A 23578-nucleotide genomic window follows, 5' to 3' on the forward strand; every position below is an offset into this window, starting at 1 on the left:
CATAGGGTTAATATAACAAATACAATATATTTTAAAATTATCTTCAATTCTATCTTAACAGAAGAGAGCTGTGACACAGAGAGTTAAAATAAGCCTTAACTCAGCTTTAAAAAAATTAAACTGAGGTCAATGTTAGTTTGAATTCCGTAAATGCAAAACAAATGACAGCAGAAGATTAAGATTCTAAAACAAATGGTATCGTCTGAACACATATCACTAGAACTAACAGAAAAAAAGGCAATTCAGCATTCTAGGAATAAAAAACTGTGAGCAATGTATTTTGGTAAAGAAAAAGGATTACGCTTACTAGGAAGGGGAACTGCTTCTTAAGGATGAAGTAATGCTTTTCAAGTTTGAGTTCAACCCGAGTTCAAATAAGAGCAGGAAGCAACAAATTCAATTATAGATTACCGAAGAGCAAAACCAAGTTTTAATCATGACTTTCCGTCACTGAGAATAGCTGTGTATTGAGCGCTTGGTTTCGTAGAAAAACCAAAACTAGAAGCAAAGGAAAAGATAAAGCTCCGAGCTTTTTCCGTTACCTACTCGAAACACAGCCTAAACCTCCCAACCTTTTGCCCCACTCCCACTTTTCCTAGAGCCTTCAGTGGGCGCTCTTGCCTCTCGCTGCGGCCAGCGGAACCCCGACACTCACTCGCCTTTACCAGTACGAAAAGACAACAGATGGATCGAAGGACCGTCCTTTCTTTCCCCAGGCTGGGGCCGCCACTCCTCGGACTCACTGTGAACTAAGAATTACTAGGGGAGCCCCATCTGTCCTCCACCCCAGAGCCTCTCACCTCCAAGTGCCGCAAAAGCTGAGTGGCGTTCGCCTCTGACTTCACGGCTTTGTACTGACTGATAGTCAGGAGCAAGGACTTCAAGCAGGCAGCAGAGTCCATCGCACCGGCCGCGGCCCGGCTTGGGGACCACCACCTCCCAGCCTGCGCCGGCCTTTAGCTTTCGCCGCGCTTTTTTTGATTTTTTTTTTTTTCGGTCCCACCCCCTCGTTCCCAGAAGCTTCCGGATCCGGTCGGGCTCCGGAAGAAACTAGGCACTCTGGGGGACCGTGCTCGGTGACGGCCGGGGTGGGCCAGGGGTCGAAGTGTTGTGTGGGTCCGGGACGGGGGTTGGGAGCTGCCCCTGCTAACCCACCCTCGTCTGAGAGGCCGCGAGGTTTCGGCTTGAGATCCCGTGAAGGCGAGAAATCTCGCGATTTCTCGGGGGAGGAATCGGTTAGGCGAAGGGGATTCCCTCGTTCAGCTGTGCGCTGTGTTTTCGTGCGCTTCCTCGTCCTTCATGCTGGATGGCCGGTTTTTCCTTTGTGCGTCATCCTCTACCTGAGAAATGGTCGCTTGCCCCTAGTCTAGACACGGTGAGGAGCTCCGAGGAGAAGAATCTTTGGGCCCTAGATTTTGAGGCGGCCTGGAAGGGGCCTCGTTTTTAAATCTCTCCTACACCCGCTCCTTCTGCCCAGGGATGGTAGTTTCTCAGAGTCAACCTATGGACGTTGGCATTATGTGGCAAATTAGTCATGCCCTGACCATAGTATTTGTCACATTTATTCGAGAAGGCTACCTCCTGCTGACCCTGGGCCAGGTATTGCTCCGGAGGGTGTTTTCGTTAGCGTCAGTTTTTGTAAGTGAAGGTGTCTGTTTCTCTCTGGCATGATTGTTTGTTTTATAATTCTCAATGTCTACGAAAATGGCACTATTATTTGCGTTTTTTTGATCGGAGATAACTTAATATTACTGCATGTGTATATAATGAAGCGAATCAGTTACTGGTTTTGGAGGTTTTTGCTTAATATTTCCTGACGTCGAATAAAGCTTTAAAAACCAGGATGTAGAAATTGTAAGAATAGGGTACATTTCCATTTAATTAAATCGTTTTTTAGAAATCATGTTTTTTCACTTCAGAAAGCATTTTTTGAGTTACTAGATTTTTGAAGACAGGTTTGGTGTTTTGGCTTTGTTTTTTACAAAAGTTTAAAACGAAATCTGAAAGGTAAAAATGATTTAACCAGTTGGGACTTTCATGTAAAAGTCTTTGGGTAGCTTATGTGTTCATTCATGCTTTCATTCATTCCGTAGACAATTATAGAGCGTGTAACATGGGTTAGAAACTGCCGGTCAGGGCACAGAGATGAAGATAGTATCCCCTGCTGCGAGGGAACTGTCTAGTAAGGGAAACATAGAAAAAAGTATTTTTGAAATTCACCACATAAATGCAAGGCACCATGCAGTAACATGCAGCAATGGTAAAGAGTAGAGAGCCAGGTTGCTTACAGATTCTAGCTCCGCCTTTGACGCTGTGACTCTAGGCAAGCTCTCACTACTTCAGAATCTTCTTTAGGTAAAATCTGGCCAAGAGAAATACCTGTTTCATAGGACTGTTCATTCATTGAGAATCTACAATGTGCTAAGCACTTTTCTAGACACAATAGATTCAGTGAATAAAACAAAAATACTACTGGCATGCAACTTACATTCTGGTAGGGAACCAAATAATAAGCACAATAAATAAGGAAAATGATATAAAGAGGAAAATAGACGTTATTACTCTAGAATAACGTTGGTAATTGATAAGGGAAATGGGGAGGTCAGGATAGACCTCATTAAGAAAGCAACATCTGGGGAAGTGCTTCAAGGAGTTGAGAAAGGGAGCCGTATTCTATGGGAAAACGTTTTTAGACAGGAAATGGCAGAGAAAGACCCTAGAGTGGGTTACTGTGTGCCAGGAACAACAAGGATGCCATGTGGCTAGTGTAGAAAGAATGAGGAGGAGAGGAGTAGAGATGAGGTCCTATACAGTCTTGGAGATGGTTAAAAAATGAATTAATATAAAGTGTCAGCTGTCATCTGGCATAATTAAGTTCTCAGTGTTACAGTCAGTGGCTCATTGGCAAATGAAATGATCAGAGTTTGATAGTGTTAGACTTTTCATCCGTACTGACAAGAGTGTCAGCACCATCCCCATTCAGAACCCCAGGGTAATGCTCAAAGTTGCCTGCTATCAGTGCCATCTTTGTTGGATTTTGACTTAAGCAGTCATGCAAATTTTGCATTCTCTTCTGTATTTAATATCAATGTCTTTCTTAAAAAATCTTCAAAATTGATGATGTAAGTTTAGTAAGATGTACCGTTTCTAGCTGTGATAAGTCTTGACATTTTTAATCAGAGATACTTGCATATCCTAATTTGAAAAACACTGATCCATACTTTTAGGCCTCAAAAAGGGAAGAAAAGGAAGAGGAGGCCAGGAGCAGTGGCTCATGCCTTTAATTTCCAGCTTTTTGGGAGGTTGAGGCAGAAAGACCTTGAGCCCAGGAGTTGGAGACTAGCCTAGGCAACATAGTGAAACCCCATCTCTACAAAAAATGAAAAAATTAGCTGGGCATGGTTGTGCTCAGTTGTAGTCCTGGCTACTCTGGAGGCTGAGGTTGGGGGATCGCTTGAGGCTGCAGTGAGCTGTGATTGTGCCACTGCACTGTAGCCTGGGTGGCAGAGTGAGACCCTGTCAAACAAAACAAAACAAAACAAAACAGATGAGTCTAGGTCCCGATGACCAAAGGCCTTAGTATCCTTAAACTTGGACTCCATCCTGAAGTCCATGGCAATCTCTGATTTTAAACTGGCACCTTGTCTAGTCAGGTTTGTTTTTAGGTTAATTACTCTGGCAGCTAAATGAAATATGATTTTGGGGATAAGACTGGAAAGAGGGACACTAATTTTCTGGAGCTTTCTAAAGGATAACCAAGATAATTGAGGTGGAGATAGAAAAGAGGTGACAAATTTGAGAAATATATATTAGGTAAAATAGGTAGGATTTGGTGACTGATACTCGATGTGAGGAGTGAAGAGAGGGATGAGTCTAGCAGATACTAAGTTTTTAGGTTGGATGAATGAGAAGATACAGATACCGCTGAGTTAGTTAATAGAAAGTATTAAGGGTATGCCACGCGTGGTGGCTCATGCCTTTTATCCCAGCGCTTTGGGAGGCTGAGGCAGGAGGATATCTTGAGCCCAGGAGTTCAAGACCAGCTTGGGCAATATGGTAAAACCCCATCTCTACTAAAAATAACAAAAAATTAGCTGGGTGTGGGTGGTGCATGCCTGTAGTCCCAGCTACTCAGGAGGCAATTGTTTGAGGAACGCCTGAACCTGGGAAGTCAAGGCTACAGTGAGCCATGTTTGTCCCACTGCACTCCAGCCTGGGCAGTGTGGGCAACAATAACAAAGAAAAGTATTCAGGGTATATTTTGTATTCAATGAAATGTTATATAGTTTGTCATACTGTCTTGTTTGATTCTTACTATGTTTATTTCTCACTACGTTTATCCTGAGATTGGTTTACATAGACTTTCTACCTATATATCATCTGCAAATAATTACCTCACCTCTTCCAGTATTTGTTGTCTTACATTATTGCATTAGTGTAAGCTCCAACATATGGAAAATCATGTTAACTTTGAACATTTTTGTTATATTACTTAATTTAATGAGAATGAACAGTGTTTTAACACTTAGTATAATTTGTGGCTTTTCTCATGTTTAAGAGATTGGTTTTTATATCTGTTTCATTCTAAAAAATGTCTGCCAAAAATTACCTAGTTTTCACATTTATATATTTTTCACTTTAAAATTATAACACAGTGGATTATGTTGCCTTTTTGTTTTTGGGGTAATAATAGTTTACACTTACTGAGCATTTACTATGTGCCAAGCACTATTTTAAGGAGTTTCTACTTACCTATCTAATCTTTATAACAATGGCATGCTGTAGGTACTGTAATGATCGCCATTCCTCAGATGAAAAAACTAAGACAGAGGAAGGGGAAGTAATTTGCCTAAGGTCACGCAGACAGTAGTAACAATCCTGTTTTCTATGCTTCAGGCTTTGATTTGCTGGTATTTTATTCAGGATTTTATTACATACCTGTTTATAAGTGAGCATTTTCAGTAATATTTTTCTTTATTCTCACATCAAATTTGGGTTATATGTTGCCTTTGAAAAAGATATTAGAAATGCTTCATCTTTTTTATGCTGTGGGATAATAAGAATCATAGAAATTTTCTGATCCTTATAGGCTGTACACAGCTGGTCTGTAAAATAACTAAGCTTGATAGCTTATTTAGTGGTAGATGGTAGAAAATTAGCAAATATTTGGATTTCTTGTTTTGTTTTTTTTTAGATATGGTTTCAGTCTCTTCCCCAGGCTGGAGTGCAGCGGTGTGATCACAGCACATTGCAGCCTTGACCTCCCCGGGCCCAGTTTATCCTCTCACCTCATCCTCCCTGGGACCACAGGCATGCCCCACTATGCCTGGCTAATTTTTCTATTTTTTGTAGAGATGGAGTTTCATCATGTGGCCCAGGTGGTCTCAAACTCCTGGTCTTGAGTGATCCGCCCACCTCAGCCTCCTAAAATCCTGGAATTATAGGCGTGAGCTACCATGCCTGACCTTGAATTTCTAATATAGTTATAGATCTAATCATTTATTCTGCCTTTCCGTAATTTTAGATATAGAGTTTTTTTAGCATAATAATTGTTTCTCTGTATTAAACATTTACTGATAAAAAGTTGTATTCACTATTCCAGTAATTCTCTTAATCTCATAGTTTTAAATTTCCATTTTCATTCTAATGTTATCTATATTTTTTTCTTAGTTGAGCTTTCCAAGGGTTTATCCATTTTATTCAGCTTTTCAAGAACCACTTTCATTTTATTAATTCTCATTTTTCTTTGATTTTAGAATCACTAATTACTGTTGTCTTTATTAATTTCATCCATATACATTCATAATTCATCTTTTATTTACTTTGTTATTTTTCTAGGTTTTTAAAACTTGAAGTCTTAGTACATTTCCTCTCTCTATACACACACACATACACACACACCCTTAACTTCTAAGTTTGGGGCACTTGTGCAGGTTCGTTACATAGGTAAACTTGTCTCATGGGAGTTTGTTGTACAGATACTTCATCACCCAGATTTTAAGCCTAAGACCCATTAGTTATTTTTCCTAATCCTCTTCCTTCTCCCACCCTCTGCCCTCCGATAGTGCCCAGTGTGTGTTGTTCCCCTGTTTGTGTCCATGTGTTCTTATCATTTAGCTCCCATTTATGAGTGAGAACATGCGGTATTTGGTTTTCTTGCATTAATTCACTAAGGATAATGGCCTTCAGTTCCATGCATGCATGTTCCTGACAAGGACATGATCTTGTTCTTTTTTATGGCTGCATTCCTTACTATATTTTTGCATTAAAGTCATTTATTTTATGCCATGTATTTTATATTTTGGTTTTGTGGTTTTTTCTTCACAGCAGAAGGTGAAGGCTAATAGACCAAAAACTTTTTTAAAAAGTAGCTAAAGTAAACATCTCCATTTCACTTAAAAATGTATAATAATTTTAACCAGTCAGGTAAATACATTTTTAAATGCTGATAGTCATTTATTCATGAAATGTTTATTGAATGCCATTTCTTTTTCAGAGGTTAGATTTTGTTGGTGAAATAGACAAACCAGAATAAGTACTATTAAGATAAATAGAATACTGTGGGAACACACGGTATTTTTTTAGGGTAAAATATTAAGTATCCAATTCCTCCATTCTTCAAAGATTGGCATAAAATTTCTCTTCGTGAATTTTTGTTGTTGTTGTTGTTGTTGTTGTTTGTTTTTTGTTTTTTTGGTTTTTTTTTTTTGTTAGGGGAGACAGCATCTCACTTGGTTGCCCAGGCTGGAGTGTAGTGGCATGATTAATAGCTTACTGCAGCGGCCGGGCACGGTGGCTCAAGCCTGTAATCCCAGCACTTTGGGAGGCCGAGACAGGCAGATCACGAGGTCAGGAGATCGAGACCATCCTGGCTAACACGGTGAAACCCCGTCTCTACTAAAAAAATACAAAAAAACTAGCCGAGTGAGGTGGCGGGCGCCTGTAGTCCCAGCTACTTGGGAGGCTGAGGCAGGAGAATGGCATAAACCCGGGAGGCGGAGCTTGCAGTGAGCTGAGATCCGGCCACTGCACTCCAGCCTGGGTGACAGAGCAAGACTCCGTCTGAAAAAAAAAAAAAAAATAGCTTACTGCAGCCTCCAGCTCCTGGGCTCAAGCAGTCCTCCCACTTTAGCCTCTGAGTATCTGGGACTACAGGCAGGCACCGCCACACCTGCCTAATTTTTTTGTAGAGACAGGGTCTCGCTATGTTGCCCAGGCTGGACTCAATCTGCTGGGCCTCAAGCAATCCTGCCTCAGCCTTCCAAAGTGCTGGGATTACAGACATGAGCCACCACACCCACCTGTAAATTTTTATTACTGTCTGTGCTTTAGATTTTGCATAGATATTTTCCGTAATTTATAGTTTCAGAAACACACCTGATGGAAGTAAGTAACACTTGCTCGGCATGTTGTAACTCAAATGTAGTGCTGTCTAACTCCTTTATTTCTTCTGGAAAAATCTAGAAAGAACATACTGTCTTCTATCCTGAATGTATAATCTCTGTTAACCAGGGTTTATGTAATAGTAGATGAATTAGACTGAATGAAGACGTGAATTATAGTTTTGACAGAACTGCAGAGTTTGCAGCATGCTAAGTCTTGTAATATGGGAATTATACCGGGGTGTGAATACGGGGCTAGTTGTTTATTCATTCATCTCCTGAATATTTAATGAACCCTTGATGCTAGGTCCATTTCTATGTTCTGGGGATACAGCAGTGAATCAAATAGACAAAAATGTCCACCCAAGTTGTTTTCTTATAATGGGGGATATAGACAATAAGGTATATAAGTAAAATTACATGACTGATAGTAGTAAGTGTTAAGGAGTGAAAAAAGGGAGGAGAAATAGGAAGTATCAAAGTCAGGACAAGGTGTTACAATTTTAGATAGAATGGAGTGCTAATTGATGTATGCCAAATAACAAATCACCTCAAAATACAATGGTTGAGACCATGAGCATTTATTTCTTGCCCACAGATGTGTGGTTGATTGCAATTTGTCAGATCCAGGCCTGAATTGACTGGGTGGCTCTGCTTCAGCCTTCTTGTGGGGAGGGGCAGATATCTGGATTTCTAGTTAGGTTATGTTGTGGTGTTAGACATCCAGGAGAGGTTGAGTAGGCTATCAAATTATTGGTAGTTAAAGGAGTGGTCAGGGTTGGAGATAGAAATTGAAAGCCTTGAGATTAAAAGATATAGGACCAAGTCTGGATAGAAAAGACATTTTAGGACTGAACTCCAAGAGAGTTAAGTATTTAGAGGTTGGGGAAATGTGGAGGAACCAGCAAAGCAGACAGAAGTTAACTGCAAGAAGATGCAGGTTCTGTCTTGACCCCATGGTTGTCTACAGGTACCATTTTTACTTGTGGCATATGAGCTGCCTCTTGACTTCTAAAGGAGAATTGTAGGTTAGCCAAGAAGGCTGTTAAAATCTACACACAGGCTCCCTGTTTACATCTGCCTTCAGAGAGAGGCCTTGAGGTGTGCAGAAGGGTGGGTGAGTTCATTTTTTAAAGCAATATTGAATGCTTAACGTGTGCCAGGTTCTATTCTAGGCACTAAGGAATGAAAACAAAGTTTTCCTAATTTGATGGGGCTTACATTCTAGTGGGGACGTGAAGCCAAATCTAAAACTGAGGGATTATTCAGTAGACATAAATAGCTGGTAGAACAAAAGTTTCATTGGCGCAGTTTCCACAGCATGAAGTCAGAAATCCTGCAGTAGAAAATTGGCAGAGGTCTAGGCATGGGGTCTTTTAGATAATCTTGTGCCCCATGTAGCTAAAACAATTCAAATATTAATATTAATCTGATTCTACCCTTTATGCAGAGTCAGGAAACTAAGTGTATGATTAGGGTCAACTCCCATTTTTCAGAAATGTTACCTTTTTCACAAAGCCAGAAAATCTAAAAAATATTAATTCTCCTTTTACAATTATTTTTCCTATTTTCTTTCACAAGTATCAAATATTACAGTTCAGCTAAACTCTAAATGATTTGCCCAACCATAAAGTTAACTTTCACTTTTGAAACAGTTTCTGCTTTTTCTTTTTATACATTTCACAGCATTCAACTTTAGGTTAAGAGTACAAGGTTTGAATATTTTGGATATGTATTCCCCCATTTTCATATCTTATCCTACATCTCAAATCTAATCACATCTATCCCAGAATAAGAATGTTGCCTTGCTTTTTTTTTTTTTAAACGCAAGTACTATCCATTGTTTCTGAATCCAGTGTTGAGTGTAAGATGAGTATAAGTAAAGATGAAAGTAATATAACTTTTAAGTTAAGGAATAGTAATCCTGGTAACTGCTATTGCTTAAAGACCTATCTTCAAGATAGGTGCAGAGCATGGGTCTTTGCTTATCTCACTTTTAAATTTCTGGTCTTTCAGAAAATAAATACTCTCAGGCTTATGAAATGGCTGGATATCTATTTCCTGAATTAAAATATGAAGCTGTTTTCTAAGACAGTAGTGTCCAAAGTACAGTTTGCACACTTCAGGGGCTATGTGAAACTGTCTATTGAGGTGTGGGAACAAATATTAAAGCTTTTCTTACTTGCTTTTATCTTATTCTTTTTTATGTTATAATAGTTATGCCTGCCTTTAATTTATAAGTGAATTGACACTCTTATATTTTCAGCATATTCTCAGATCTTTTACTGTTTTAGGGATATGTGATCAAAAAAGTTTGGAGATTTTGTTTTAAAAAATCTTTAGCTTTGAGAGATCATTTAACCAGGCATGAAGTATTGTCCATTTCATTGTTTATTTCAGTACCATGTATAGTATCTGAATTGTTCTGTTGAATAGAAAAACTCTTAGCAAAACTAATATGACTAATGATATGAAATATTAGGCTGGCATGATTAATAACTTATACAGTATTACTGAGTAATAAGAATGTGTAAATAGTTTTGTTTCTGAATATGCATATGTGCATATTATCTAGTCCAGCTCATAATTATACATTAAGCTTATATAAAATTAAATATGGCACTAGAAGTAATGGGACATGGAAGAAAATGGAATTGCAGTTGGTAAAATGTGGGGCATGAATTTCTGCTCTTACTGATTTATTAACTATGAGAACTCTATAAGCCTCCGTTTCCTAATTTTTAAAACTTATTACAGTAATGTTTATCTTCCATAGTTGTGTAAAGATCAGATGTTTATTCAGGGTGCATAGCTTAGAGCGTGGCACATAGGAGCTGATGAAAATTAAGCTTATTTTCAATGCAACCCAAGGTAATACACTCAGTTAATATCATATGAAAAGAAAACTCTTCATAACCAAAAGCTTGCTCTGCCTTCTTACCTACACCCTTGTTGCAAATGTATGCCTTTCTGAGATAACAATGAGCTGCCAATTTTCTTACATGGGTGGAGCAAGCTGGAAGTGAATAGGGCAAGCTTTCATTGGTGGTGGTAGAGGCAAGTACATGAAAGAAGTATTCCTCATTCCCTGGTTGATTACCATCTCTACGTGTGTTATGTCTCTATTATCTAACAACTGTAATGACAACATAATATTTTTAAATTGCTGAAAATATTCCACCTTTGGAGTATGTGCTTAGGGGTAGCATATGCTTCTTCCTGTGATTTCTAGCTACGTTTCTGAAGAGTGTGCTTTTAGCAGTGCTACTGTAAATATTTGAAACTGATGGCTTGTTTAGTATCTGGATAGTTTTTCAGGTAAATCCTAACCTGTGCATATTCATTGTAGGCACATTCCAAGTATTCAAAACAAATAAATATATGCTAAAGGTTTACCTGTGTAAGTCCAAAAGTAACTAATTGAATAGATCTGAATAGAATTTAAAACCTGCTTAAGACAAGATGTTAATTTTGCTTTAGGAAAGGATGTTTCCTATGTTGGCAGATTTGTAACAAGGGGTGGTGAGTACACATTATAAGGCTCTTATTTCCTGGTTTAAGCAGACATATTGCTAACAATGATCTTTGCAAAGTGGCAAGAGCTAATATAAACAGTAATCTTTTGGGATAGAAAATATCTTACAGTTTCTGATAACTTTTGCAAATATTTTTCCACCAGCATCCGTCGGTTTTGGAGTTTGACTAAGCAGACTGTATATTTATTCTTTGGGGAAAAATAATATTTTAGCTACTGGTGTCTAGGTGTATTTATTTTGTAGCTTTTCCAGGAAGTTAAACAAATTTAAAAATGGAGAAATTAACAATAAATTATAAAACCAAGTAATCAGTATATTTTGTTCATACTAATTATTGCTAATACAAAGTAATGGTGCAACTTGTTAACTTGTTATTCTTTGAGTCTAACCTAATGGCCTCAGCCATTTTTGTCTACACAGAGCTCAGCTCACTAACATATGAGAAATAAAGACTATCATAATGCTGTAACCACATAACAACTGCACAGTAGACCGAATGTTTGTGTTCCCCCTCATTCAGTGTTGAAATCCTAACCCCCAATGTGATAGTATTAGGAGGTGCGGCCTTTGGGAGATAAAATAGGTCATGAAGGTAGAGCCTTCATGAGGGGGATTGTAAAAGGGACCCCAGAGAGCTCTCTCACCCTCTTTCTACCATGTGAGGATACAACCAGAAGTTAGAAGTCTGCGGCCCAGAAGAGCACCCTTATCAGAACCAACTTTGCTGACACATCGGTCTCAGACTTCTAGCCTCCAGAACTGTGACAGATCAATTTCTGTTGTTTCTATAGTACTTTACTGTAGCAGCCCCAATGACTAAGACAGTCATTTCAAAAGCCATCAAGAACGGCTGGTTATTGCTGCTAATCTAGCAGACATACTCAGATCAACAATAGTTAAAATTCTGATTCCAGGGAACTCCTATCACAAAATGTCCTGCCACGTTCTTTGAAAGTGTTTTCTTCAATGCTTTTAAGGGTTGAAGTGACCATAGCATCTTACGTCTCAACTTTGAGGAGTTTTTTGGAATTCTTTTGGTAAAATTTAGCAGAAATGAGAACTAGCAGTGTCAGAGTCTGCTTGTTAACAGACCCATGGTCTTCTGGAGTACATTTAATTCAATGTTGAGTTAGGAAATCCAGCTTTTCAAAATAGCTATCAAAATTTTAACCAAGTTGCATGTTTAAGGTTGTGGTATTGCAGCATTGTTTGTAATAACTTTTTTTTTTTTTTAAGTCAAACCTAGAGACATCTGAAGTTTTTAATCAATGGTCTGGTAAAATGATACATGCATACATTGGCATATCATGCAGTTTAAAGACTAAAGTAGATGTATATGTGCTGGTGTGAAAAATGCAAGGTGCTGAACAGTGTGCACACATTATGTTGTCTTTTGTGTCATGTGTGATATATTTAAAAAATAATATTTTATCCCATTTCTTAAATCTCATTAACATTTCTTTCCATACAATAGCATTTCTCCTTCACAGTAGGGAATTAGAAGAAAAGTTAATTAATTTTGCTGCAAACTTAAACAGTTAAATGATGATTATTTTGATTATGAAAATGGTGATGATAGGAACACTTATATAGTGCTTACTACGCGCCAGGTGCTATTCTATTATGTGTTTTAAGCATTTAATCTTCATAACTCTGTGAAAGGGGTACTGTCATCCCTATGTTTTAGATAAGGAAGCTGAAGCACAGAGAATGTTTATTAATCTCACATAAAATCACACAGCTAGCTAGTGTGTGTCAAAGCATACCCTTCCAGAGTGATTACAGTGCTCTTAAACTACTATACAGCCTCTCAGTTTTGACATTAATGGAAATCTAGATACTTCATGTCGTTTTGCTTTCTTGTAGACATAAGTTTGTTTGTGTCTGTACATGTTGTGTAATATCAGGATGGTCTTATTTTTCTTCCTCAAGTCAGTCTCTATGTCCGCTTAATTAAGCTTCTTAATCTTAACTCATTCGTTTGGAGAGTAATTTTATGCCCCAAGGGATATTTGGCAATATCTCAAGATATCATTGATTGCCACAGTGGGGCTGAGGTGTGTGGATGTGTGGGTGTGGGTGTGTGTTGGTGAGGAGCTGCCTCTGGCATCTGGTGGACAGAGGCTAGGGATGCTGTGAAACATCTTAAAAATGCATAGGACAACTTCCTATAGCAGGATTATCCAGCCTGGAATGTCAGTAGTTCCAAAATTGAGAGACCCTGATTCATAATAACTGAATTCCTTTCCTGAAAAAGACAAAATATATTACTTTGTTTTAAGCTAGTAGCGTGGAGAAAAGTGTGAGCTTTATTTTTATTGTTTTCCACACTGATACTCACTTTTTCCTTCTGGCGTTGTATAATCTGTAAGTGCTAGAGTTGACAAGGGAGGGAAGTTCATGGGATATCCACCCACACTTTGAAATGTAAACTTGTTGTTGTATTAGAGTCTCTATCTTGGTCAGGTATTTTTGAAATCAACCCAGTAGAGCCATAGACAGTTGTTTTTGGATAAACGTAGAAATTGACCCTTCTGGTGTTAAAGCTTGAAACTTGTACTTATTTGAGTTTCTTCCTCAGGAAAGGACCTTCAGGCCTCTCAAAAAAGGTATCCAAGAACTGAAAATTACCAGATCACTTCACCAGATGCCTCTTTGCCCCTCCCTAGTTATTGCTTTTTTGCAAATTATTACATTTCTTCCCTGCTATATAAAACCCTAGTTTTAGTCAGTCAGGGAGATAGATTTGAGATTGAGCTTCATCTCCCCAGCTATAGCACCCAATTAAAGCCTTCTTCCTAGGCAAAACTTGTTGTTTCAGTGATTAGCTTTCCAGGCGGCCAGCAGTAGGACCTAGACTGGACCCTTGGTATTTTGGTAACATTTTAGTCAAGATGAACATTTGAGTGGATTTTTATAAAAATGTGCCTATATACAGTTTAGGAAAGTTACAGTAACACAAGTTAAATGTTTAAGTGGATTATTTAAAAAATTATACGTAAGAGCTGTGCCTGCTTTGACGTGAATAAACATCTTTAAAAATGGAAACAAAATACCTTTACAACTAAAAAAAATTGTTAAAATTTCGGTAAGAGGGAAAGTAGGAGCTGAGAGTTCAGGTAGAAGGAACAGTAAGAAAGCCATGTTACTGTTTATTAAGATATGGATGGCACTACCTTATTTTTCAACCAGTAAAACACAGCCTACAGATAAGATCATCTTGGTTAGTGGATAAAAGTGTGCTGTAAATTGACATTGAACTTTAGCTTGCCCTCAGATCAACCAACAAGGACCTAAATAGATTCCTGAAGAAGAGCAGTCTCTTAATCCCAGGAAGTCAGAGTAAATTCTGTTTACTGCCGACAGGGAAAGTCTATTGAAATGAATACACTAGGGGAAACTAGATGCTAGATTTACCTTTTTTTTCCCCCCTCATGTTAACCCTGACTTAAAAGGTTTTCTCCAGCCTCTTCTAGAATGGTAAAAACCTTTGGATTATTTTAGCAGCTCAGTGATGACATTTCAGGCTGGCTACTTCCTTTTGGTTGCTAGGCACTTCGCCTTTCTCACAACAGAGGCTGTAAAGTGCTACTGCTGTTGCTGTTGCCCCTAGTGTTTGCCACACATACCTGTTTAGCTCCTGGTGAAATGATGACATTGATGATTCTTTCTCCTGGAAAACCTTTCATCACAGAGATTCATCTCAGGTTGTATTTTGAGCAAGCTGAAAAAGCCTGCTTAACTGTTAATTTGGGATCCAAATATCTTTTTGATTTGTTGATTAATTTTCCACCCATTTCCTTTTCAAGCTGAACACTGAACAGGTTTGCCTCTATCTTGTCACCAGAGGATTTTCCTCCCTTCTTTTCATCCTTGCTGTGATCTATGCAAATAGCTACTGGCCAAAGAAGAGCATAGCAGAGGGGGAGGTCTCCAAATCTGAGCTTTGATAAATTCTGGAAATGAGGGGATTGTTTTGTCTGGAAAAAGCGTACATTTGTATTCTCTAGCTATGAAATAATGCCTTGACTGTTGTTACTTTTTATTAAAATAACAGGGAGATTTATAGAAACCATAAAAGTAGTTTGATCACAGTCCTAAAATCCTCACAGTTTTGTCTTTTTCTATAGAGCTTTATTAAAGAGATGAAGCAGATCTGATCTAGTGTGAATGACAAGTTTTATCCAACCTCTCTGCTTCGTTATTAGCTGTAGTTTGTATCTTTCTTCAGTATTTGAACAGACAATACAAATTAAAATACGACTTTGCTTACTGAATTTTTGAAATAAAACTATAAAATAACAATTATCTAGGAGAACTGTATTCATTCTGTGTAGGTGAGTTGTAATATAGCAATGAAGTGTATTTGTTGGGGATGAGCAAGGAATTAAGAGATACTAGAAGAAAGCTCTTTTAAATGAAATTTAGAAGGAAATCTCTGTGTATATATGTGTAATTTTGTGTTTTAAGATATCAGTAGCAAATTGTTGCAGAATTATTCTTGTCTCTTAAGACTTTCTGTGTTACTTAGAGTTGGTGTGAGTCAAATGTAGAATATTGGTATGTGGTATCATAATTGGGAATACTTGTTTTACAGATGATCTCCGCAGGACTTATTTTAGCCCTTATACCAGGCTGAGTTGCCCCTTCCCTTATCTAAGCTTACTGAAAAGATACACAGACCTCAGGGTTAATTAGATGGGTTCAGGTTCTGCAGTTACTTCTTCCTGTCTGTGGTAAATTGCTTTTTTTTTTTGGTGGGGGGAGGGGCAGGACATCATTAAAATAGTGTTTATTTGAGTAAACACAATCTGAATTCTTAATAGGTGATTTATAGTTGACCTTGTGGAATATATTTTATTGATATGGGAATTACTCTATGCTGAATTACCTTTTAGTAATGGGCCTAGCTAGAAAGGCTGTACCAATCTAAATTATGGAACTGTATTAAATATTCTGTTACAGAAATGGCTACCCAATTACTGAGATAAATAAGCAGGTCAGAGACAACAAATGAGAAACTTCATACAGTCTTGTGCTTGGCAGCAAGGCAGCCTACGTCCGTTTTATTTATGCAATTGCTGCCACTTTCTTTTCTATTTCTTCTATTTCTCTTTTTGCCCCAGAGCATATAACAATAGTTTTACATATGATTTAACACTTTCTGGGCTTAGGGTAGGATCAGAAAAGGAAGCCAGCCTAGCACAAAGCACTGTAGTCTAGAGGCTTGAACTTTCAGTAAGAAGATTAAATGGGACTAGTTTTAGAAGAGTTGTTCTTAGAATAAATAGCTATGTAAATAAATATATATACTTATGATACTCTAGTCTCTTTGTTTTCATTTGTGTTGCCTCAGTGTTATTTTTCTTTCAGGAAATATCCACAACATCCATTGATGTTGGAACACGAGATTGTGCAAGTGTTCTTTACATCCTGTGGCTCCTGTTTTATGGAGATATAGAATCATGACTTGGGGAAAAAGTAGCTACATGTTATTTGTAGACTAAAAGAAAACAAAACAGCGCTGTCAAGATTGTGTTAAGCAGTAACTCATATTTACCTCTATGGGAAATAAATTAGTATAAATCTTTTGGGAAGCCTTTGAACAATGAAATGTTTGTGTCTTTTGATCTATTAATTTTGCTTTTGAGAATGTATTGTAAAGAAATAATAAATATGGGAAAAGCTTTATGGATAGTGGAGTTTATCATGGAACTATTTGTAATAGAAAAAATGGGAAATTAAATGACCAACTATAAGGAAATGGTCAAGGAAATCCCAATCAACCAGCTGTTGTATAGCCATTAAGAATGTTTACTAGGAGGATAAAACAACATGAAAGATTCCTTTGATATAACATTCAGCGGTGGAAAAGGTGGGGTAGAACATCTTTTATTTAATACGATTACAAATTGATAAAATATACCTATGCTTGGTAAAAAAATAAGCATATTAAAGGATGGGTAGTGATTGTGTTTGGGTGGCGAAACTATGATTCATTTTCTTTTATAGCAGTTTCAGATTTTTTTCAGATGATTGTGTTCTGTTTTCATAGTGTGCAGGAGAAGTGTCACTTTCCTACCTTCATAAAAGTATTATTTTCCTTACAGCATTAAAGGGCAGTATTTAAAGTCAGTTTGCAAGCAGTGGAATAAGATTTTTGTGAAGAAACCTTGTGCAGCATGGATTCTCTACCAGACGAATTTTTTGTGAGGTAAGGCAACAGTCCCCAACCTTTTTGGCACCAGGGACTGGTTTCGTGGAAAACAGTTTTTCCATGGATGGTAGGTGTATGGGGAATGGTTTTGGGATGAAACTGTTCCACTTCAGATCATCAGGCATTAGATTCTCATAAGGAGTGGGCAACTTAGATCCTTCACGTGGGCAGTTCACAATAGTTTGCATTCCTTTGAGAATCTAATGCTGCTGCTGATCTGACAGAAGATGGAGCTCAGGTGGTAATGCTTACCCACTGCCTCCTCCTTGCTGTGCAGCACAGTTCTTAACAGACCATGTACCTGTACTTGTCCGTGGCCTAGGGGCTGGGGACCCCAGAGGTAAAGGATAGATTGACAGAAACCAGCTGCATTTGTTGTATTCCAAAAGACATAATGTTTGTTTTTTCCACGTAACCTTGGGAAGCTAGTATGAATGGGAAACCCTTATGCTTCAAGACATTTCAGCAAGTTTGGTTAGTGGGTGATGTAGACTGGGTGAAATCTAATTTTACAAAAGTTCACTAGGGATTACATTCTCACTGAAGAGCTAAGAATTGAAAAATATGCCATACCTTACTGTTCAGTCATTCTCACGAAAATGTTGTATCATTTAACAAGTGCTTACATAGACTTACTATGTCAGCATTGTTTTTAATGCTTTTATGTTATGTTTTACTCATAAACCTCATAACAACTGTATGAAGTGAGTGCTTTTATTATCCCCATTTTCTAAAGAGTAATTTAAGCGTGATGCAGAAGACCCTACTGAATGATTCAGTGGGCCAAGGCCATAATGACATTCTCTTTTCTCCAAGCAGGGTAAGTTCAGCCCACCTCTACCTCATATAATACTAAACAGGGTTGTATTGGAGATCTCCCTCCAGGCTTGAACTGTCTCCTATAATAAGCAGTGTGACCTATTAATTTATTTTACAAAAGCATTTACTGATTCCTTGGTGCTTAGGGAATAAAGACTAAGACAATATTTGTGTACCTAGAGATAGCTTATAATATAGTGGCAAGATATATAAAAAGTAATTATATCTTTAGGCAAATTATATAACTATTAGAGATTCTGTGGCTGTCTATAGGAAGAAAAAATAATTATTGACTGGTGATTGAGTTTCCACAAAGTAACATTTGAACTGATCTTTAAAAAATGAGAAGCATTGTAATGGGTTTACAAGCAAGGGAGGACAAAAGGTCATTTGGCTGAGGTGAGGAAATAGCGAGAAAAAGTACTTAAGAAAAATTCTTGGGGTGTATTTTGACTATGTTGCTAGAGATTTTGGCTTTATTTGTACAGAGGAGGAGGTGAGGGTAAGTTGGAGTTACACATCAAAATTTATAATGGAGCCCATAGAGAATATAGCAGCCCACATGACACTTTTGATTTAGAAGACATGAAGTAGGTTTTGGGCATCTGGATGTTTCAACAGCTTCACAGTTGATTTTAATATGCGTCTGGGATTGAGAAGTATTGGGTTAAGGAGGGAATGATCATGAAATGGAGTTTGCTGGTAGAATATACACTTTAGAACATTTTATACTCTTTCTCAAACCTTGAAAGACTTCAGAATACTGCTGCAGTATTTTTCATTCCTTGATAACACAAAGATATAACTTGTGTTTTGCTTTATTTTTTGTAGGGCAAGTGGGACTTGCAAGTGGAGGAAAAGACAGTTAATAGGTTTCTTTTTACCATGGCACCTTAAAGAGCACTGAGAATCATATTGTGAAATGTTTGCATGTGTGTATCTCCTTTTGTAGAAACTTTCACTAGAAGTTTGAAAACGGATAATACCATTTTATATATCCATCCCAGTTTACCCCAACAAAATCAATTAGCATATAGTAGATGATAAATGGTTGTCTGTCAAATGAATACATAAATGTAAAGTCAAATAGAGAATATAAAGTACAGTTCTGAATAAATCAGTCAATATAAATTTCTCAGTGTTCTCTCTGCTGGTGTTCAGAATTAACATAGAATAAATCATATATGACCCTATATTACGGTTCCTTTATTATGGTTCCTATACAATGGTTCTGGTATGCAGGCAAAAGCAATACTACAAATAAAATTTTCAGTTCGGTATATAATACTGCAGTATGTTCACATTTTGAGCTAAGGTTAAAAGCAAAACCTGTCAAGTGATCCCTTATTACCCAAATAGTTAATAGTTTCTAAATATGATATTTTTCCTCAGTTAAAAATATTTTGGAAAACTGGACAATTGTAAGTTTAGGAACCCCAAACAAAAAATAAAATGATCTATTTAAAATAGATCTCTCCCTAACCTGTAATATCTTCATAAACACACAAAACATCAACCTTTTTAAGACCTTTTTTTCCTTTACCTTGAAACAGTGCTATAAGGTTTTTTTCCCATTATTTTGGTCTACTGCATATCTATTAAGGATGCAGTGTTTTTCATAATAGGCTTGTTGTTTTCTCTACCACCATCCAGTAAGGGCATGGCCAATTTGTCTTCTTTAACTTGAGTCTCTAAAGAGATATGGCACCTACCACCATTACCAGTCTTTGGTGCACTTTGGTTACACTTTCAGACAATAATTCAATTTTTAAGATTCTTTACTACTACAATTTGTGTTCTTTGTGAGAAGATGCTCTTAATATACCTATTTTCATTTAAAATAGGCATCCTGCTGTGGAGGATCAGAGGAAGGAAGAAACTGAGAATAAGCAAGAAAAATCATCTGGTCAACTGGTAAGAGAAAGTTTAATTTTCATTAACTTTTAGTTAATTGGTAATAACCAATTATATATGCAAATGCAGTGATACATCTAGTCACTTTAATTACGTGTTAAAATTTTTTGAGTGAGTCAACTTTCCTACCTTCATCAGTAAAATGGTCACAGTTAAATCTTGTTTTGATGATTGATACTTATCTCAAGGTTGTCATTCTAAATACCATTCCTCACCATAACTAAAAGCTAGTTAAAAAATTGAATGGAATCATCCAGAAATAGCCCAACAATCAATTTTAAGAAATCCCTCATTTGTTTTTTGAAGGGAAAATGAAAGCAAAACAAAACCTATACACATATAAAGAAAACACACATACACACATACAGAATTTCATTTGGTAAGAAGTTTGAGTCATTTCTGAAGTTAAGTTTATTCTTTATTTTTGTTATGTTTATGGTGAGAGCTTCTAGGTCTAAATGAAAGAGAATAATTCTGAATTATACATAAAAGGCTTTTATTACCAGTGATATGCTTTTATGGTAGTTAAAACTAGTTGTGTGAACATCATATGTTCATATATTTTGTGAAAGACTGATGAAGAGATATTTGTTTGTTAGGTTCTCGTTAGTATAATTTTACCTTCCACATAGTTTTGTATAATGATTGATGTCCACTTGTTAATAAGTGTATTAGTCTGTTCTCATACTGCTATAAAGAACTACCTGAGACTAGGTAATTTATGAAGAAAAAAGGTTTAATTGAATCACAGTTTCTTAGGCTGGACAGGAGGTGGCATGGCTGGGTAGTCCTCAAGAAACTTACAGTCATGGGAGAAGGCAAAGGGGAAGCAAGCATGCCTTCACATGGTGGCAAGAGAGAAAGAGACCAAAGGGGAAGGTGCCACACACTTTTAAACAACCAGATCTTGTGGGAACTCTGTCATGCGACAGCACCAGGGAGATGATGCTAAACTATTAGAAACCACCCCCATGATCCAGTCACCTCCTACCAGGTCCCTCCTCCACTACTAAGAATTACAATTCAACATGAGACTTGGGTAGGAACATGTTTGTAGGAAAGTTTGCAGAGGTTATCCTGTAACTTAGGAGGGGAAAATATATAAACATAAAATAACCATGGTATTCACCTGCATGAGGTTATCACTGTAAAAAATGCTGCAGAGGAAGTATGCTATATGCACATGTATGTAGGGTTGTACAGTTGAGCAAAGGCAAGAATCAGGGGACTCGATCCAGAAAAGACATTCTAGATACAGAATCAGGAATACAAAAAGCAAGGAAGGTGGACACTTTGACCTGAATTTTGTTTAGATATTTAATCAATTTTGCCAAAATGGATTAAGCATCAAATATTTTGACAACTAACTTAAATTAAAAATATGGACCACGCGTGGTGGCTCATGCCTGTAATCTCAGCACTTTGGGAGGCTAATGTGGGCGGATTTATTGCTTAAGCTCAAGAGTTTGAGACCAGCCTTTACAATATGGCAAAACATTGTCTCTGCTAAAGATACCAAAATTAGCCGGATATGATGGTTTGTGCCTGTATTTCCAGCTATTTGAGGGGCTAAGGTGGGAGGATCACTTGTGCTTGGGAGGTCAAGGCTGCAGTGAGCTGTGTTCATACCACTGCACTCCAGCCTAGGTGACAAAGCAAGACCCTGTAGGCATGACACTTATAATATTTCCTGTTGAAAAATTTTTATTCATACTATAATCTTACCTGTGTATAAATTTGTTAATTAGTATCAGATGATTCTACAGGTACTTTTGACTAGAATTGACCTTTAGTTGAAATTATATGCACGACTGATATTGGTCATTCTTTATAAGGGGTTTTTCTAGTTACTTGGTAGAATTTTTTTTTTAACTTTTTGAAAAATTTCAAACCTGTAGAAAGATTGCAAGAATAATAAAATGAATAGTAGTACAATGAACATCCTTCATAGAGAGTTAGTAAACTGTCAACGTTTTTCTACATACATAATCTTAAGAAATGCTATGAAATCTAAAGTATATTTACTGAATATAGATGGGGATGGAGGAATCTTAATTTAGCACTCAAACCCATTTTTTACAACAGTAACCTCATACAGGTGAATACCGAATACCATAGTTATTTTACGTTTATATATTTTCCCCTCTAAGTTACTGGATAATCTCTGCAAACTCTTTTCCTTGTGGCAATTAACTAGGGAAAAGAAGGGCAAAACGCCATCATTGAGATTAGGCAGATAGTCCTGCAGTGGACTTTATTGGTTTCTAGTTACTTTCCTGTGTGGCCCCAGGTCTGTTAGAGAACTGAAAGTGAGTTGCCCATACAAGGGCATTTTCAGCATCTCAAGCTCTATGGGGCGTCTGCAATAAGAAGTTCTTATTTTTGGAGATCAACAGCAATATGATTTATAGTCCTAGAATTTCCACAGAGTGTAAGAACTCTGGTTTCTTGTTAAGGTTAGAAGGAAAGCCATCATCCATCTGTTCTAGGCCATTTATCCATCTCTGTTGTCCACTAGTTCTTCACAACTAATGTTAATAGATATTCCAACAGGACTTGATAGTGTAGTTATCAATTAATAATTACTATTGCCTTATTCTGTAAGAATAAATTCCTGAAGATTATTACTATTTATACAGCTCTGACTAAATTGAGATGTTGAGTCATTCTACTTTACTACTTTGTTTACAGTTTAAACTGTTACAACTATTCGTTTTCAAATTGCTGTGTGTTTAATAGCTGAAGTATCAGTCATATAATGTAAAAAGCACATTTAGATATATTTTCATGTTACAGAGAATAATATATGTAATATTTTAAGTTCCTAGAGAACAGAGAACATATATTATTCTTCCTTAGATTTTTTTGTAGTTTTGTCATAGAAGCTAGGAGAACAAGGGAAAATGAGCTTTGTTCCTTTTTTAATGCTTTGGCTGATTTTAGAATTAGAGTGAATGAGAATATGCATAATTGTGTAAATTTTAATCAATAATGTCTTCTAGGACAAACAGGAAAAGGACATAGCTACTGATCTTGTTCCTGTTAACTTACTATTAGAAGTGAAAAAGTTACTAAATGCAGTTAATACTCTACCAAAAGGTGTGGTTCCTCACATTAAGAAGTTCTTACAAGAAGATTTTTCCTTCCAAACTATGCAGGTAACATCTTAAGTTGTTATTTGGGACAGAAGTGCAGCTGTCTGTATATGAATTTTTTAATTGAAATTATTTTTAAACCACAGTGTAGCCAAGGTCTTGAAAAAATCTCCATCTTACTTCTTGTAAAGGACTTTGTTGTCAGCCTTGACTATAGACTTTTAAAAAATTGAACAAATAGAGTCATTTGGTGCTAGCCTTTTAAGAATAATGGTAGGAATGTGGGTTGGTAGCTTGGAAGCTGTTGACTACAAGGTCTAGTGTTTATTTCAGTCCTACTATTAACCTGTAACATGCCACTCTGGGACAGAGGACTGCTTTTGGTCTCCTAACTCATAAAATGTTAACGCATTGGGCCAGACACCGTGGCTCACGTCTCTAATCCCAGCACTTTGGGAGACCGAGGTGGGTGGATCACTGAGGTCAGGAGTTTGAGACCAGCCTGGCCAACATGGTGAAACTTGTTCTCTACTAAAAATGCAAAAATCAGCCGGGCATGGTGGCACATGCCTGTGGTCCCAGCTACTTGGGAGGCTGAAGCAGGAGAATCGCTTT

The 23578-nt window shown here is 37.3% G+C and overlaps 2 protein-coding genes across 4 annotated transcripts in view; one reads left to right on the forward strand and one right to left on the reverse strand.

Moving 5' to 3' along the window:
- KIAA1524 (KIAA1524 ortholog) overlaps positions 1–1180 on the reverse strand; it is a 40141-nt gene extending 38961 nt beyond the window's left edge. The window contains exon 1 of one of the 2 annotated variants that reach the window (XM_011932744.1): positions 801–1180. In XM_011932744.1, the coding sequence (XP_011788134.1) occupies positions 801–902 (102 nt within the window). In that variant the 5' untranslated portion in view covers positions 903–1180. The remainder of the gene's footprint in view (positions 1–800) is intronic. The other variant, XM_011932746.1, reaches the window with a different exon arrangement.
- The window catches only part of DZIP3 (DAZ interacting zinc finger protein 3), a 104224-nt gene continuing 81671 nt past the window's right edge, over positions 1026–23578 (forward strand). The window contains exons 1-5 of one of the 2 annotated variants that reach the window (XM_011932742.1): positions 1054–1105; positions 1574–1638; positions 17029–17132; positions 19799–19868; positions 22871–23026. In XM_011932742.1, coding sequence (XP_011788132.1) covers positions 17101–17132; positions 19799–19868; positions 22871–23026 — 258 coding nt within the window. In that variant the 5' untranslated portion in view covers positions 1054–1105; positions 1574–1638; positions 17029–17100. Of the gene's footprint in view, positions 1376–1573; positions 1639–17028; positions 17133–19798; positions 19869–22870; positions 23027–23578 lie in introns of both variants that reach the window. The other variant, XM_011932741.1, reaches the window with a different exon arrangement.

Source organism: Colobus angolensis, unplaced genomic scaffold, assembly GCF_000951035.1.
Source record: "Colobus angolensis palliatus isolate OR3802 unplaced genomic scaffold, Cang.pa_1.0 Scaffold98, whole genome shotgun sequence".
Taxonomy (NCBI): Eukaryota; Metazoa; Chordata; class Mammalia; order Primates; family Cercopithecidae; genus Colobus; species Colobus angolensis.